Below are 17,213 nucleotides of genomic sequence, written 5' to 3'. Positions count from 1 at the left end.
ATTCTAGAGGGAAAAAGATCGGACGGTGGTGTGAATGCCCCTATCACAGAGCACGCTGTGTGCCCTGCCCTGGTGGAGAATGGTGGACACCTTGGTTTTCTAAAAGGAGAGTGAGCCTTAGTGGTTCCTAATGACAGATTATATCTTGCAGGGAAAGAGGGAGGGAGCCCAGAGGTGGTTCAGCTCGCTGGAGTGAGAGTGCTCGGAGGAATCCGGGAAGAAGCCAGACTACTAAGCCATTTTAGTAAGAAAATGAAGTCACGAAATACCACAACTGTCTGTCATGAGCCGGAATAACTCCAAGAATGAAAAAATCTGCTTGTTTATTTCCTTTCCTTTCCCGTGAAACATATGCACATGACACGATAGGCATTTCATTCTTCCCAGGAGTAAATTACAAGTCTTCAACTCAATGGCTAATTGAGTCATTTGGGAGAAGAAAAATAAACTGCGTGCTTTGCGAGCACATGAATTGGCCCAGTTGAAATAGTTTCTCAAGTCTTCCGAGCCCCAACGTCTCCCCAAGTCTTGAAAATAGAACTTACCTTTTTCCAGAACAGTTTGCTCAGAGGCAGAGAGGTGGGTGCCCCCTTTTCCTTGGGGGCTTCCTTCGCTGTTTCAGAGGATGTAGGATTCTTGGCCGTCCCTCTGGTCTCCTGGGATATAAAGTTAGCTTTGTCTGACTGGACGTCAGGTGACGGGACAGGTGGCTTTTCAGCACCCTATAGAGTGAAAAAAGAAGTAAAAATTAAAGTGATGTCAGGATTCCAAAAGCGAAAGGGCTCTTTTTTATAAATACAGGCTGGGGTTATGCATGTTAGTTTTCTTTTTCACAATTTTCTGTACTTGCAAATATTCTATGTGAATGTGGATTTGTGTTAAAATTTTGGAAAAAGTCAAGTTATTTTCCTTTTGCAAAAAACTATATTATGTTCTTGTGAGTCATTACGGATCAGGGTGCTCGTAGGAGGCACTTTGCTGTTAGAATGTTGTTAGTTCATATCGAGTGGCCTTCAAGTGGTTCTGATCATGTTCCCACCAGTAAAAACATCTGGAAGAGGCACCTCCAATACATCCGTGTTCCTATTATAAACGTATATTATTTCACTCGTCCAAATTAGACATTAAAGGAGGTATAAGGGACATAAAGAAAGTATAGGTATAAGGGACATAATCTCCAACTTGCAGCTTTTAATAAAACTTAACTTTTACGAAAAGGTACCTGTGCCAGGCACTGCTCTAAGGGATTGAATGTACTAACAATAGCTCTACGAGGAAGGAACTAATTACTATGTTCATTTTACAGTGAAGGAAATGTTGGTCCCAGGTTGTTATAAAAAAAAACTTCCCTACGACTACACTAATAAGGGGGCAGAGTTGACATCAAAATCCAGGGAGTCTGATATCCACACCCAAACTCTTACCAGCTCCCCTATAATACCCTGCCTCTAATGAACTAAGGTCTCCCCACTCCCTGTGCTATCGTATGCAGCCAGGGAGAAAATGTCTAAAAAAAGGCTTCATGGCCAGAAGGTGAGAATGACAAAAAAATTGAGAAACACATCTACACCCATCAGTTTCCCAATGAAACTGATGGGTACTCCTCTTCTCTTTACACTGGGAAAGTACCCAGAGACCCTTGAAAAAAACATCGCAAGAGGATAACTCTATTATATATAGAATAATATAACTGTAGTATATTTGTGTAATTGTTCGTTGAATAGGCACCTCCCTGGCCAGACCATGAGCTCTGAGGGTAAGAGCCATTGCTTTGGTCAGCATTATATCCCTAGCTCCCATCAGGCCCCGTGTCTGGCATAAGATAGGCATTAAATAAATAGCTAAATAATTGTCTAGAAAGGACTGGAGAGCAACGCCTACACGGGATCCTGTTATGTTGTGTTTCTACCCACCCTGCCCCTCCTTACTGGGCTATGGGGTCATAGGCTACCAGTAGTCTTTTCTCCTTGCCCACCCATCTCCTCACTTCCCAACGAAGTGCCCCAGATGGTGTTCTGCCAGCATAAACTGAATTAATACTCTGTCTGCATTATGGAAGAGATTACAAAAACTCTGTGTTTTTTGGAGTCAATCTCCTGGTTGGATTCAGACATGCCAAATACAGCAAACACTCTCAGTAATGAGAATATAAGATACCCTGTCCATTTGCATTTCAGATCAACAAAGAAAAATTCTGAGGCATCAGAACATAGGTCCCCGGGACATATTTATCTTTATACTAAAAAATTATTTGCTGTTTATCTGAAATTTGAATTTGGCAGAGTATCTGTAGGTTATCTGGCAACCCCACGTACGAAATTCTAACATTAGATTTGGAGATTGCATTTCAGATGACCTTACCTTCTTCCCTAATACGTCTTCACATCTGGGTGTGGGAGAGGAGAGGGGTTAGTAAGATATAAACATTACACTGAAGTGGAAAACAATGACCGTATGGCAGAGCTTATGAATTAAATGAGCCAGCTACTAAAATTTTAGCTGCCCTGCAGAGAGGGCGGACATCAGGAAAACCTGAGTGGGGAGAGGAGCATTCCTGGGCATGGCAAAAAAAGTCCTAAAACAATGCCTTGCTTTGTGTGCATGTTGTCATGTTCAATGTTAGAAGAACATGTGAAAAAGTTTGATTCCGAAGCATAGCATGTGACAAAGCCAAGAGAAAAAGATCCCGATTCAGCAAAGCAAAGCTGACGCTCTTATTATTTACAACAATAAGCTTATTTCGCTTATTAACTCCTGGCCTCCCTACTTTTTTAAACCAAGAAAAAAATGTTTAAGAAAATTCTTCTTATAGAAAGAAAAATTGAGATACAGAGAAATGAGCCTAGGAGTTGATCATGACTGGTAACCACTGCATTTTTTTTTTTTTTAATAGCAAAACCAGAAGACGATGTTTAATCCCTGAATTTGCTTGGATTTCCTCTTTTCTGTCCTAGGTTCCAATGAAATTGAGGGTGAGTGGCACAGCTCCTATAATCATGCCACAATCTGGCTGGTTGGTCTTAATGGCCCTATTTCTCTCTCTGTTTGGATGACAAACGAAGAAAAAGGAGGCAAAAGTCAGTAAGTTCTACCAAACTCCTGCAAAAATGAGAATTGAGAACATTTGAGAATTGTCTCCTTTACTTTTACACAAAAAATAGACTGAACGTAACTCAAGGCAAAATCTTTCAGTCCTTGTGTTGGCCTTACAGAATCCCAGGAAGGGGCACCTCTTCTTGCCAGTATTTCCCGAATCCTATCTTTGCCCGAAATGCAAGGCAGTGGCAGGATGTGAGACCAACGATTGGGGGAGAAACCTTAGGAATAGTGAACTTGGGTGGTCCCCTTTGTGTGGAGGAAAGAGATTCTGGAGACATGAAACTTTGCTGTGCATGAAATGAATTTCCTAATGAAATGCAGACATGAGGGGGAAAGTCATACGTTTTGTAAACTTTCAGGGCCCCCTCCTCACAGAAGCTCCGGGTGGGAATTCAGCTGGATGGCTTTGCATAAGGTCTATGACACATTTCGCTAGCGATTACCAAATTGTCTCTCACATAGAGTAGCACCACTTTTTAATCTCCACCCTCCCCCCCCCCGCCGCCCCCCACCCCGTAATTTCTATCACTCCACCCTCTCTGTCTTTACAAAACAAAATAAGCCTGTACGGAAATTAAAGCGTGGCTTCATAACACGGTTTGCTTATGCAAATATAGATGCAGCCAGGAGATCTCTCTATGGAGCCTTTCTTTGCATACACCATCCTGGGACTCTAACATCCAGCTGGGGAAGGTTTTTTAACAAGTTCATTCAACCTAGTGGAGAACGGTTGATGTTTTAAACACATGTCCAACGAATGGATAAAGAAGATGTGGTTTATATATACAATGGAATACTATTTGGCAATGAGAAAGAATGAGATCCGGCCATTGGCAGCAACGTGGATGGGACTGGAGGGTATTATGCTGAGTGAAATCAGTCAGGCAGAGAAAGACAGAGACCGTATGTTTTCACTCCTGTGTGGATCTTGAGAAACGTAACAGAAGACCATGGGGGAGGGGAACGGGGGAAAAGAAGTTACAGAGAGGGAGGGAGGCAAACCAGAAGAGACTCTTGAGGACTGAGAACAAACTAAGGGTAGATGGGGGGTGGGGGAGAGGGGAAAGTGGGTGATGGGCAGGGAGGAGGGCACTTGTTGGGATGAGCACTGGGTGTTGTATGGAGACCAATCTGACAGTAAATTATATTTTTAAAAAAATAGATAGATAGATAAATAGATAAATAAATAAATAAATAAATAAATAAATAAACAATGTCCAAGCATGCTGGCCCAATTCAGGGATCTTAACTGGTGGTTTCAGACGAACACTGGTCTCTTCCTAGAAATTGAGAGTGAAATCTTCACAACTAATTCTATGTTGTCCTCACTTTCCAAGGACATGGAGATAGAAATTGCTCTGCATTCATTGTTTCGTTCTGTCTGGGCTTTTATTTGGGCTCAGGATGAGCTTAGTTAATACTGAAAATGGAGGGAACAGGCCACAGAAAGATAACGTTATTTTCTTGAGGTTAGAAGAGTATTTCCCAAAGCGTAGGAAGCATACCATCGGTGGCATCACAGGTAATTTTAGATTGCACAGAGACGTAACGCTTAATAACATGAAAATGGCAAAAATACTTTTCTTTTTTCAATTTGCATTTAATCTTCCTGAGAACGTTCGGGGAAAAGCTCAGTCTGGTGCCGGTATATCTTTAACATTTTTCTATTGCTGGCAAATTGCATTTTAATGGAGCTAGAAAGGCATCGGATTCGGAGCTTAACACAAACAAGGTAGCTAGAAGGTCGTTATTTTTTAATTAGCCATATTAATGGTTACCTCTTTGTGAAAAATGACTCCAGTTTTCCATGTATGATGTAATAAAAGTTTTCTTTAAAGATACCTTTAAATAGGAATTGAGTCCATTTTAATAAAAAAGATCAACTGAACTGTGCTAAATCTGACAAAAATGCATACGATAGTATGCATGCTTCCGACGTTTGGGAAACACGGAGTTAGAAGGATCATTCCAGAACCCTGGTCCACACTAGGAAGAAACGAGCCAGATGTTTATGTATAACGATGGAGATTTAAAATAATCATTGAAATTTGATTCACAAAATCTTTAATGCCCTCTAATGATCCCAATCATACAAGGCTGTCTTCCCTGAAGCAGGGCTGAGGGGACATAGGACATGGGACAGCCACCTGTACCATGTGGTGAAGACCAGGGTTCTTTTTTTTTTTTTTCTTTGTCATTTAACAAGATACAGACCTTATGCCTAAAGAATTTGCTAAAGGCGAATCCTAGCCTGGGGCTATGCAGGGGCTTTTTCTTGGTGGCTTTAGCTTGGATCTCACAGCTCTTCTGCCCAGCTTGTCCATCACAGACACTTTCTGCTTTGGATGCCTTTTGGGCAACAGCGGTCACAGCTTAGAACTTTGTTTTTAGACAGAATCCATTTTTTTCCCATTGTTTTTAAGTGCATTGAAACGCTTTGACAATTAACTGCCGAGACAGCACCCCCCCATCCCCAAACCACAACATTCCCATCACGTGAATGACTCTCTTTTCTTAAACGCTCAGAGACAATGTGCTGCACAGTATACTCACAGTCCATTTCAAGCACACCTTAATTTTCATCAGGGCGACCTACTTAAATGACCCAGATTAACACGACTTGCTAAAGACAAGGACCGGACATTTGAGCTCCGTCTATATGATATAAAATATTCAGATTTCAAGAAGATACACAGCCCCTACTTGACAGTTTTCAATATCCAAATGCTATTGTCACATGGGAAGGAAAAAAATACCTGAAGACACACAATTTATTCTTGCATCCGGAGTCAAGGCAAACACTGCCTTGAGTGGCTTCCTTTCTCCAAACGATCTTTTATTCAGTATTAGAAACCTCAGGGAAGCAGTATCATCCATAAAAATTTCAGCTGACTTCTAGACGAGCAGATCTCTCTGGCAAAAAAAGTGTCTACTGTGTGCCAGTCCACAGAGCCAGAGTGGGGGTGGGGTGGGGGGAGATTGGAACTGAAATAACCCAGCGACAACCATTCAGAATTGTTGACTCGAGTTACAAATGGCGGGGGATTTTGTGTGGGGTGTGTAGTGTGCTAAAAACCGTCTGGGCCAGATGGGAGGATGGACAAATGGTGTAGATGTTTCAAATGCAAGGATCCAAGAACTTCAGTAGAAAGGATGTTAAAAAGGCAGGTTTGTATAAAGGGATCTGTTTGTATCATAGACAACCTACATTCACAAAACTCTCTTTTGAGACTCAGTTCTACTAGCAGTGACCTTGACCTCTCTGGGCAGGGTAGTGAGATTTTATCAGCTATGTACGTGCAGTTGGGACCACATTCTGGGGGGGGGGAAGAGTCTTGGTGTATGGGCAGCGGAAGAGAATGAGCGCCATCAGGTCACTTGAGAAGCCACGCAATTCACCCACATACCCCACTGTTTTTAGCCTGTTGTGCTGACTATGTGACTTTAAACCATGCAAGACACAGAATCAAAAGAGAAACATTTGGACACAACTATTCATTGAACTTGACCCTAGCTGACTTGCAGCAAACGACTAATTTTAAAGGAAATGCATGTAGATGCCTCATATATATATATTTTTTTTCTAACGTAAGAAGAACATTCTGGAAGGACCAATCAATACAATACAAATGTAATAGTGGTGGTTCAATACGTCCTGCAGCAATTATGGAAATCGTGATCACCTACATTTGAATAGAATTCCGTGGTTTACCAGGCATTGTGATATTTTCATTCAATGCTGGGGGATGGGGGGAGATGGAATTTTTGTTGTCCTGATTTGACAGATGTTGAAATTTGGATTCACATAGGTTAGGATCACATCATACAGCTACCACATAGCAGGCCTGGAGCTCAAACGCAGGTCTTGAGATAAATTCCAGGATCCTTTTCACAACCTGGCCCCTTCGAAAATTGGTAACAGATGTATCGGGCTGGCCACGCCATTTATTTGGTCCCAGTGTCTTTCAAAGCAGTTATCAAAAGGAGGACCCAAGACACTTATCTGTCACCAAGTTAAACTTTCCTCCCGATTCCCGTGAAAGTTAAACCATGTGTTCCATTAGGGATAATCAGTTCTGTCAAGTGTAAAGGAAAACATCTCTAGAAAGTAGTTGATCCAAACAAAATTCATTTTGAGGGGAATTGGTTGAATCTCTAGGAAGACGGGAAAAAACTCGGTCTCTCTAGGGCATCCTAACTCTAAACATTCCTTCCTTTGGCAAGTGTCCAATGGTGACTATTTCATTTCACCAAACAACTGCCTTTGTGGTGATTTATTCTTTTCAAATTACATGAAAGACACAGAATGTATTTTTTAGAAACCAGAAATATGGCAGCTTACTTCTACTTCCAATTGGGTCTCATTTCTTTCTCATTTCCAGTGGCTTCTCCATACTCTGTACCCTATTCCTATATTCCTTGGGTCTCTCTATACACAGCTAACAAGACTAACATGATATACGGTTACCGGTATTCGGTTCTTACTTTATATAAGAAACTGGTTACTGTGACATTATATATCCAGAGTTAGCATATATTTCAAGCTTTCCACTAAAATTTTCATTAAAATATCATTGACATGAATGAAATGTTTTAAAGACAGTCTAACTGCACTTTTCAATTACTAAATATGTAGGTAAGTATACACGTGCCTACAAACACATGCACACACACAAAACTCAGGACGCGAAACAGCCGACGCAAACCCAAATCCAACTCTACACCCAAACCCAAGCATCACCCTTCAAACTACCTACCGTATCTTCCAGATCTTTTTTTGTTTCAGCTTTGTTAGGTGAAACCTTAAAATGTAAGAAAACCAAATATTAAAAATCATAGCTAGCTCATTAGGTAGGGTGATTTGATTTCATAGATACATTTTTTTGTCTTTGTTTTTTTTTGGGGGGGGGGTGGTAAAATTCACTCTGCTGGTAAAGAATGTAATGAGAAGTCCTTTCCAGTAGAAAGGAGTTCTACCAAGTTCAGTAGAAAACCACGGACTTCTGGATAATTTCAAGGTATAGAAAAGCTAAAAAAATTAATATTTTATAATGAAATGTATCAGATCTTACACATTCACTAAGGGCTTGACCACATTCAAAACTGTCTCCTGGAAGGCCACGGATTTTCCATGAATTCTACCACCAGTCCAAAGAAACGCACAACACTTTGGTGTTTGTGGCACGTTCTGTTGACTTGTTTTACCTTTTGAAGTTAGTCTCGGACTTGGGAAATAACTCGAACACACCTGCAGCTGTCTGTTTGATCATTCATTCATTCATTCAGCCCCCTTTTGCATGTCTGACATGTGACTGTCTGTGGCTTCCTTGAGGAATCGGAGATAAGCAAGCAATACAAGACACGGGTCCTTGCCTCTATGCAGTTAAAGTAGATTTAGATGTAACAAGATAGGGAATTATTTCTATAGTTTTATCTGCCATTTGGGTGGCAAAACTACTTCGATAGGTCCACAACTCAAGGAGCTATTTTCCAACTATGTTTATGATCAATGACCATAAGACATGAAACTACTATAGAGTTCCATGACAACACAGCTCATGTCACACAGTTTGGGCACCCAACGTTCATATCATGGTCCTCAGCTCTGAGGACTGCGTGATGTGACATGATCCCCTTGCAAGGCACCTCTTGTCCCCATTCTCCAGTGTTCCAGCTGCACCATCATGGCACCCCATTCAATACAATGACATCCAAGTACGTGTTATTCTTAGAATTAACCAAACTTTTGAGCAATGGGATTGAGGAAAGAGGGGGAGGAAAACACTTACCAGAGTTTTAAAGAAGCTCATGATGGAATTACGATTCTCTGTTGTATCTGTTGCCTGGGGGTCCTCCTTTGCAACGTCCAGTTCCTCTGGGTCCCCAGGGACAGAGCACCTCACAGTCGGGATCTCTTGTCCTTCCTTCCCCTTGCTGTTAACTATGTCCTAGGTGTCAAACAGAGTCGTCACAGTTTCCACTTGTTGAATGTGGACTCTCACAGCAATATTTTTGCTTCACACCCCTCTCTCCCTTACCCCCTAATTCCAGCCATACTTCTTCTGCCCACGGGGATGCAGAACAATCGGGAGCTTATGAGAATCACTCTTCCTTCCCCTCCTCTGCTTTCTAACATATTCAGCATTTGCAGTCAGTTGGAGGGACATTGTTTGGAGCCAGAGGGGAACAAACACAGCAGGGCACGTTGCATCCCCGAACAAAACCTCTTTTCTCCCAATTCTACAAAGAGGCTGTGTATGATGCCAATATTTCCCAACTTCGTGGTCACCTAGTCTAACGATCCGTACGTTAGCCCCAGAGACGCCTCCATTTGACTTCCCATAATCTCCACAGTAAGAATCATATCAGCTTTTTAAAAGTACCGTTGTTTTATTTTTAATTTTTTTAAAGTTTATTTATTTTGAAAGAGAGAGAGATTGAGCGGGAGAGGGTCAGAGAGAGAGAGAAAGAGAGAGAAGAAGAGAGGGAGAGAGAATCCCAAGCAGGCTCCGCACATTCAGCACAGAGCCCGATGTGGGGATCGAACTCATGAACCATGAGATCGTGACCTGAGCTGAAATCAAGAGTTGGATGTTCATCCGACTGAGCCACCCAGAGGCCCTTAGCCCTGTCCTCCTTTCCCCATCTCTACAGCCGTGACCCTAGCCTAAGCCAGGTTACTTCAAACCCATTCATTCTTCAGGCTTGATCTCGAGTTTCCCTCCTCCTCCCCCCACCACTGACATCTCTCTGGGTCTTGCCGGCCACGACATCTGTTTCCTTCTCTGAGTTTCTGTGCCCCGTTCTCCTCTGCACTCACTTTGGGCGCAGGTTATGTACATAAGATTAGCTTAATGCCAGAGGCCGGGCCAGAATAGCCTGCATTAAAAATGGGGCTTTTGTGGGACGGCTATAAAAATACAAAAATACGTTTTGATGAATATTTTAAAAGGTAATAATAACACACGTATCCTGCAAGGTTTGGCTCAGCCCCGGCACTCTTTCTAAATGGAGAGGTGCTTCTCGTGAAATGTCTCATAAAGAAGTGGAACTTCGTAAAACTAAAAGCAGCTAAAAGCTGTGGCCTTGACAAGCTTGTTGGGTTTTCTAGTTAATTCCAGGCAAAAACTGTTTTGCTTTGGAAGAGAGGCTCTTTTGAAAAAAAGAAAGAAAAAAACAGGTTTCACGTGAGTTGAATTTTTTTTTATTCTAAGGTATAACGTAGTGATACCAACATTATTTATTCAGTTGATAGGAAGGATGGTTGAAAATGTTGTTTATAGCAGATGAGTAGTAAGATACCTACACGTACGGGGATTTCATGTTAGGTGCTACGCACGCACACACAGAAAGTTATTGTTTTGGTGTGCTTTAAAAAAATATTATTCCTGGCACCAGACGTTTGGTACTGTGGATATTTTTGCTTAGGTGAAGCTGAGTGAAAAGAGATTAAAAAAAAAAAAAAGTTAGTTACCCTACAGTGTAGTCTTGGTCTCAGGAGTAGAATCCAGTCACTTACAAACAACACCCAGTGCTCATCCCAACAAGCACCCTCCTTAATGCCCATCCCCCATTTAGCCCATCCCCCACCTCCCCTCCAGCAATCCCCAGTTTGTTCTCTGTATTTGAGAGTCTCTGATGGTCTTCCTCCCTCACTGTTTTTATCTTATTTTTCCTTCCCTTCTGTTATGTGCATCCGCTGTGTTTCTTAAATTCCACAGACGAGCGAAATCATGTGGTATTTGTCTTTCTCTGACTAATTTCGCTTAGCGTAATACCCTCTAGCTCCATCCACATCGTTGCAAATGGCAAGATTTCATTCTTTTTGATTGCCGATTAATACTCCATTGTATGTATATACCACATCTTCTTTATCCATTCATAGTTCCTCTCGAAATAACACCAGCATTCTTCACAGAGCTAGAACAAACAATCCTAAAATTTGTATGAACCGGAAAAGACCCCAAATAACCAAAGTCATGTTGACGAAGAAAACCAAAGCAGGAGGCATCACAATTCCGGGCTTCAAGCTGTATTACAAAGCTGTAATCATCAAGACAGGACGGTACTGGCACAAAAACACACACATAGATCAATGGAACAGGATAGAGAACCCAGAAATGGACCCACAAATACACGACCAACTAATCTTCGACAAAGCAGGAAAGAGTATCCGATGGGAAAAAAGATGGTCTGTTCAGCAAACGGTGCTGGGACAACTGGACAGCGACGTGCAGAAGAATAAAGAGAAAATTTTAAATAAAACTTGAAACAAAGAATATTATACCAATAATCCAACAGGTGTTTTGGGCGATGAGCCATTTTGAAAGTGGTACAAGGAATAAATCTAATTGAGAGGTGTCCCACTGGGTCTGACTTACGACGCTGCCTAGGACAGAGTTATCTCCGTTCACTCATGCGCTACGTGGGGGAACTTGGACTGTGCCCAAGCTTCAGAGAGACCACGGAGGGTTAGCATGGGCTCTGGAGCTGGCAGTCCGGACACTCCCCACTCCACCAGATCTATAGTTGCCTAACCCAGAAAAAATGAGCACAGTCGAGAAAGGACAATGGCACCAGCAAGGCAAAAAGACCAGAGCCCTTTTCTCTCAGTCCTTCCTCCCCGAACTCACACACCTGAGGACAGAGAAGTAAGAGAGAAAATCCTATTCCTTCCAGATTACAAGTCCAAGGTGGCATCAGAGCTTGGCTCCAGAAAAGAAAATGGATATGAGATTAGAGTTCCCGAATGGGACTGGACTTTTGAATCACTGCAAGGTTTGGGATCTATGACAGCATAAGAGTTAGGAAGGAAACTATTTATTGAACGTCTACCGGGTGCCTCAAATGGACACATTCGCTGGGAATACAGCCGTGAGGGAGACACACACAGCCGTGTTCTCAGACAGCCCACATTCCAGCAGGGAGGCAAAGCAAAACCCAACAAAAATACAGAGGGACCAATAAGTGAACTTCATGACTCGGGAAGTGAAGACTGCAAGAGAAAACATGAAGAAGATGAAAGAACAGAGGGTGAATTAGTCACTGGGTGAAATCCTCCAAGAAGGTTATATGTGGGGGTGGGGGAGGCATCTATTCTGCAGGGGGTGGGGGGTGCTGACCTCCAGGTTAGGTCAGCTGCTCTGAGCCCCTCTGGCCCCACAGCCCATGGGCTCCCAGTGCTCCTCACAGTGAGTGAAAGAGTCTGCATCTAGAAGGGTCTGCCAGCTCCCAGATGGGCTCTTCCTGCAGGGAGGAAGAGGCGATGATTCTTCTCCAGGGCTAGACACACAGGGAACACTTACTGAACTCCCTGGAAACAAAACGGAACACAGTGAAGTCAATGAAGGGGAAACGGATTGGTAGAAGGTCAAGTGGTGCTCATGGGTCGAGGTGGTCATCAGGGAAAGCCCGCCATGATGGCTACCCTCTGAGGAAGGCAGCAGATAGCCATTTGTACCTCCTTGCCCAGGACAGAGCAGTCTGAATGGAGGAGACACGGCTCAACAGAACTCCAGGGACGGAGGAGTCCTCCAGTTTTGTCCTCGGCCCCATGGCGTCTTCTCCAGACATCTCTGAAGATGCTTCCCTCCGCCTCCCTGATTTCCCCGGGGGCAGCAGTGTCTCAAGTCTTGGACAGCAGCTGAGAGATGAGACCCCGTAGACCCTCCTGCTCAGTGCGAGGAGATGGTTTGTCTGCCAGCAGCTCTTCCCCAGTGACAGCTTTATGGCCTTTCAAATTGAAATCCTCGGCTTGAACTTGAGCCCTTCTCTTGAAATAATTTTTTCTTCTTAGCCTGGCTTTTAAAACAAACATAACTCTGCTTCCAGAAAGATGGAGAATACGGATGTTTCCTTATCCTCCCAGTAAGCAAAATGGAAAAACCAATCCCTGCTTTCTCTCTCTGCCAGGTGGACAGGGGCAGGTAGACCAGCTACAGAATGGAGGAACCATATGGTGGGGAGCTCCCTGGGATTTCTTTTTGCCTCATAGATTCTAGACCTGGAAATGGAGCCAGCAACCTGGAAATACCAACAGTCACTGACCCCACCCCACCCCCCCTCCAAAAAAACCAAAAAACAAAAAAGAAAAATGCTTACAAGGAGGCAGAAAACCTAGATCGCACACACATTGCTTGCTGGTGGGCACAGAAAATGATACAGCCCGTCTGGAAAAGGGTTTAGCAGTTTCTTACTCAATACACAGCTACAATACAACCTAACAACTGTACTCCTGGGTTTTTTCTCACCAGTAAAATGAAGACACATATTCACAAAAAATATATGAAGACATATATTCACACTTTCCTCCACAGGAAAGTTTATAGCAACTTAGTTTGGAATAGCCCCAAACTGGAAACAACCAGATGTGTTTCAATGAATGAACGGTTAAAGACAATGTGGTCTATCTGTAGCATGGAAGGGTATTCAGCAACAAAAAAGGAAGGAGAGGAACAGTATCAATTAATAGCGTCCATGACCTTGATGAGTCTTCAGAGGATCCTGCCTGTCCCAAGAGTACACATACCATTCTAGAAATGACCTAACTATAGAAAGAGAGAACAGATGAGTGGTTGCCAGAAGTTAACGGAGGTGTGGATACGGTAGGGAAGGGGATGTGCCTATAAAAGGGCAACATGACGTGTCCTTGTCTTGGTGGGAATGTTCTCCATGGGATTGTATCAATGTCAATATCCTGGTTGTGTTATTGTATCATAGTTTCACAAGATGTTACCACTGAGGGACCCTGGATGAAGGGATTTCTTCGTATTACTTCTTACAACTACATATGAATCTATAATTTCAAGATTAAAAAAATTTAAGTATATTGTTTTAATGTTTATTTATTTTTGAGAGAGAGAGAGAGAGAGAGAGAGAGAGAGAGAGTGTGTGTGTGTGTGCATGAGAGGGGGAGGGGCAGAGAGAGACAGACACACAGAATCGAAGGGAGGCTCCAGTCTCTGAGCTGGTCATGATCTAAGCCAAAGTCAGATGCTTAGCCAACTGAGCCACCCAGGCGCTCCAAGGTTTAAAAATTTTTAAAAAGCATTGTAGGGTAGTTCTGGAAGAGTAAGATTGAAGAACCAATAAAAAGGCCAACAATTCTGGAATAGATCGATAAATTAGCATGTGGCATTAACACGTGAGATTAACCTCTAAGCTACATTAGCCTCCATTTCTACATGTAGGAATTAACATACGTTCCATGTGATGGAATATTTTGCAGCCATGAATTCTTTGAGGAATGTATAATAAGGAAAAGAAATGCCTATGGAAATAATAAAAATGGCCAAGCTTTATGTGTCCAGCCCTAAGAAACTAGTTTAAAAGGCCCCATTTAGTTCTTACGATTTCATGAAGTATGTACTATACGCATTTTTTTTTTTACTGATGAAAAAATTGATGCATGACAACAATAAGTAACTTGTGTATGGTCATAGAGTAGAGCTGGAGTTTGACTCCGAGCCCAAATTATTCCAGAAGCAAAAAACGTGTAGGCTCTCTTCTACATTGCCTTAAACAACTCCCTTTCTTCCGGTGTTTACTTAAATATCTTTCTACCAAGGGTTTTCCTATTTTAGTTTCTCTGATCTGTTTCTTTTCCTTGCTATGCAACACGACTTACCCAAAGATATGTGAGAATTTAGCGTAAGATAAAAATGACACCTCAGATCTCTTTGAAGTGAAGGATTGTTTAATAAAAGAGAGAGGGACAACGAGGTGGTCATCTGAAAACCAATTAACACGGTGTCCTAACTCAATCCTATAACAGGACAAAATCCAAATGGATAAAAACACTAGAAGAAAACACCAAAAAAAGTATATATTTTATAATTTTGCGTTGAGAAGGCTTTTGTAACTATGACTCAAAATCCAGAAGCCATAAAAGGAAAGATTGAGATTTAAAAAAAAAAATCCAAATGTTTGAAAACATTCCATTGGGAGGCTGGTTTGGGAAGCAGGCACTGTTGTAAGTGATGATTGGAATATAAATTAATTCTGTCCTGATTGAGGGCAATTTGGCATTATCTATCAATATGTTTTTTAATTTTTTTTAATTTTTATTCATTTTTGAGAGACAGAGCGTGAGTCGGGGAGGGGCAGAGAGAGAGGGAGACACGGAATCCGAAGCCGGCTCCAGGCTCTGAGCTGTCAGCACAGAGCCCAATGTGGGGCTCAAGCCCACGAGCCATGAGATCATGACCTGAGCCGAAGTCGGACGTTCAACCGGCTGAGTCACTCAGGAGCCCCTACCGATAATTTTCAAAAGAACGGACTCTTTTCTCTAGCAATTCCATTTCTAAGAGTTGACTCTAAAAGTCAGTTCACACACGTGTGAATACACAGAGGCATGAGGCCGTTCACCACAGTGAGGCAATTAGCCAATGTTCGGAAACCAGCCCAACGTCATTCCCAGCGTCCTGGTGAAATAGATCATCGCACATCCACACAGTGGATTACTACACAAGTGTTAGAAATGGGGAGGGTGTACAGATATTGATACAGTGTCGACTGGGGGAAAAAAAAGCGTGGAATAGAACAGAGTGTGTATTATATTATTTTCTGTGTAAAGAAAAAGGAATAGGAATTTACGCTTGTATTTGCTTATGTACATCCAAAGGAACCCTGGAAGGATACATTCAAAAATGCACACAGTAGTTATCTACAGGAGTAGCACTGGGACACAAGCACACCGTCTTACACTTTCTTATTTTGAGCCGGGTATGACCTATAACAACCAAAATTAAAACGTAGGCGACTAATACCAAATTAAAAAAAAAAAAAAAAAAAACAAAACCCAAACACTCAGAGGGTGAAACTAAACAGAGTTGGGAAGATGACGCCTCAAATATTGAGTTATTTATGGAATGATCTGTGCTCCTAACTACGAATATGTCTTTGCTATTCTCATCAGGCCTCCAGATCATTCTCAGTGCACAGACATTTTAGACCAAAGCACAAACGTTCCTCAGGAAATATCTGGAAACTTCTTTCATACAAACAGGTGTTCGTGCTGTCAGCTTGTTTTTCATCCGTGCGGAAGAAGCCTAGGTTCCCCCCTTGCTGTTGCCTTCAAAGGGCAAACAGACAGGAACACTAGTTAAGTGATCACAATTTGTCATGTTGAAAAATAATGCCGCCTTATCATAATTTGATTGTCTATAATAAAACCCATATGGAACTTCTGGCACCTTCCTTCAACTGTAAGTTGTCAACTGGATTTCAGCCTCTTTAAGCAAGGCCTACATCGTCAAAGTGAAAACATAAGGCAGAGGGGTCAAGGCCATAAAAGCCTTGTCTGGAGCTATTAGTGATAAATGTCTCCCTCTTCTAGCTTTACCTCTGACGGCGTGTCACTGGTTTCGGTTCGAATGCTGTACCTGGAATCGGCACTTAGCGTACAGTTTAACACAGGAAAATTTGTCTGGAAAACACCGAATGGTACAGAAACCCATTACTCCATTCCTTTCCATCTGTTAGAAATTTGAGCCACATGCTGCCTAGGATAAAAGGGAAAGGTCTCTTTCCTCTCCCACTTGGATGCCCCGACAGCACAAAGGGCATCGTGTGCCAGGCAGCAATGGTCTCCAGACCGTCTTCTTCTGAGAGCCCCGTCACCTGCATGGAGCCATTGTCAGATGGAGGGAGAAAAATGGAATGTGGTTAATTCTTGAAGGTAGAATTTATCTTCCCTTTTGCCTAAAAGGGAAAGCAAATGAATCAACAAGCAGGAAGGAACTGCAAAACCGAAGTCTACGGAAAACGTTTTTGTGGAACTTCAAATTTTCCTAAGCCAATCGGGGTACGTATATACTACATATGTTATATATGTCTATGTTGCATATATTATATACGTCTATATCACATATATTTCCTTTGTGTTACTAGGAAGCTCCAAGCCACCTAAGGAGAGTTTCTCATTGTAGCTAATTTTTATTTTTCCCACTATTCCTGCCCAAATTCACATCAGCTGGTAAAGAAATGCCTTCGCACCGTTTGAGCTTTGGCAAAAATAGGGAAAGAACACAGCGCCTAAGGAATGCTAATCATGGAAGGGCTTCAAAGACTGCCCATCCGATACCACAAAATTCCTCTTGCTCATCCCCTACTGG

The 17,213-nt window shown here is 42.3% G+C and overlaps 1 protein-coding gene across 6 annotated transcripts in view; it reads right to left on the bottom strand.

Moving 5' to 3' along the window:
• Nucleotides 1-17,213, bottom strand: part of BCAS1 (brain enriched myelin associated protein 1) — a 90,820-nt gene that overhangs the window by 35,492 nt on the left and 38,115 nt on the right. For 5 of the 6 annotated variants that reach the window (XM_047069523.1, XM_047069525.1, XM_047069526.1 and 2 more), the window contains exons 5-7: nt 8,889-9,047; nt 7,857-7,901; nt 546-722 (exon numbers count right to left, since the gene is read on the bottom strand). In XM_047069523.1, the coding sequence (XP_046925479.1) occupies nt 546-722; nt 7,857-7,901; nt 8,889-9,047 (381 nt within the window). Of the gene's footprint in view, nt 1-545; nt 723-5,313; nt 5,449-7,856; nt 7,902-8,888; nt 9,048-17,213 lie in introns of all 6 variants that reach the window. The other variant, XM_047069522.1, reaches the window with a different exon arrangement.

The sequence above is a fragment of the Lynx rufus genome, unplaced genomic scaffold, assembly GCF_022079265.1.
Source record: "Lynx rufus isolate CCGP_SWC_20201006 ecotype Redwood Valley unplaced genomic scaffold, mLynRuf1.p SCAF_8, whole genome shotgun sequence".
NCBI lineage: Eukaryota > Metazoa > Chordata > Mammalia > Carnivora > Felidae > Lynx > Lynx rufus.
The sequence above is the reverse complement of the archived record's forward strand: the minus strand, read 5'-3'. Positions and strand labels throughout refer to the sequence as shown.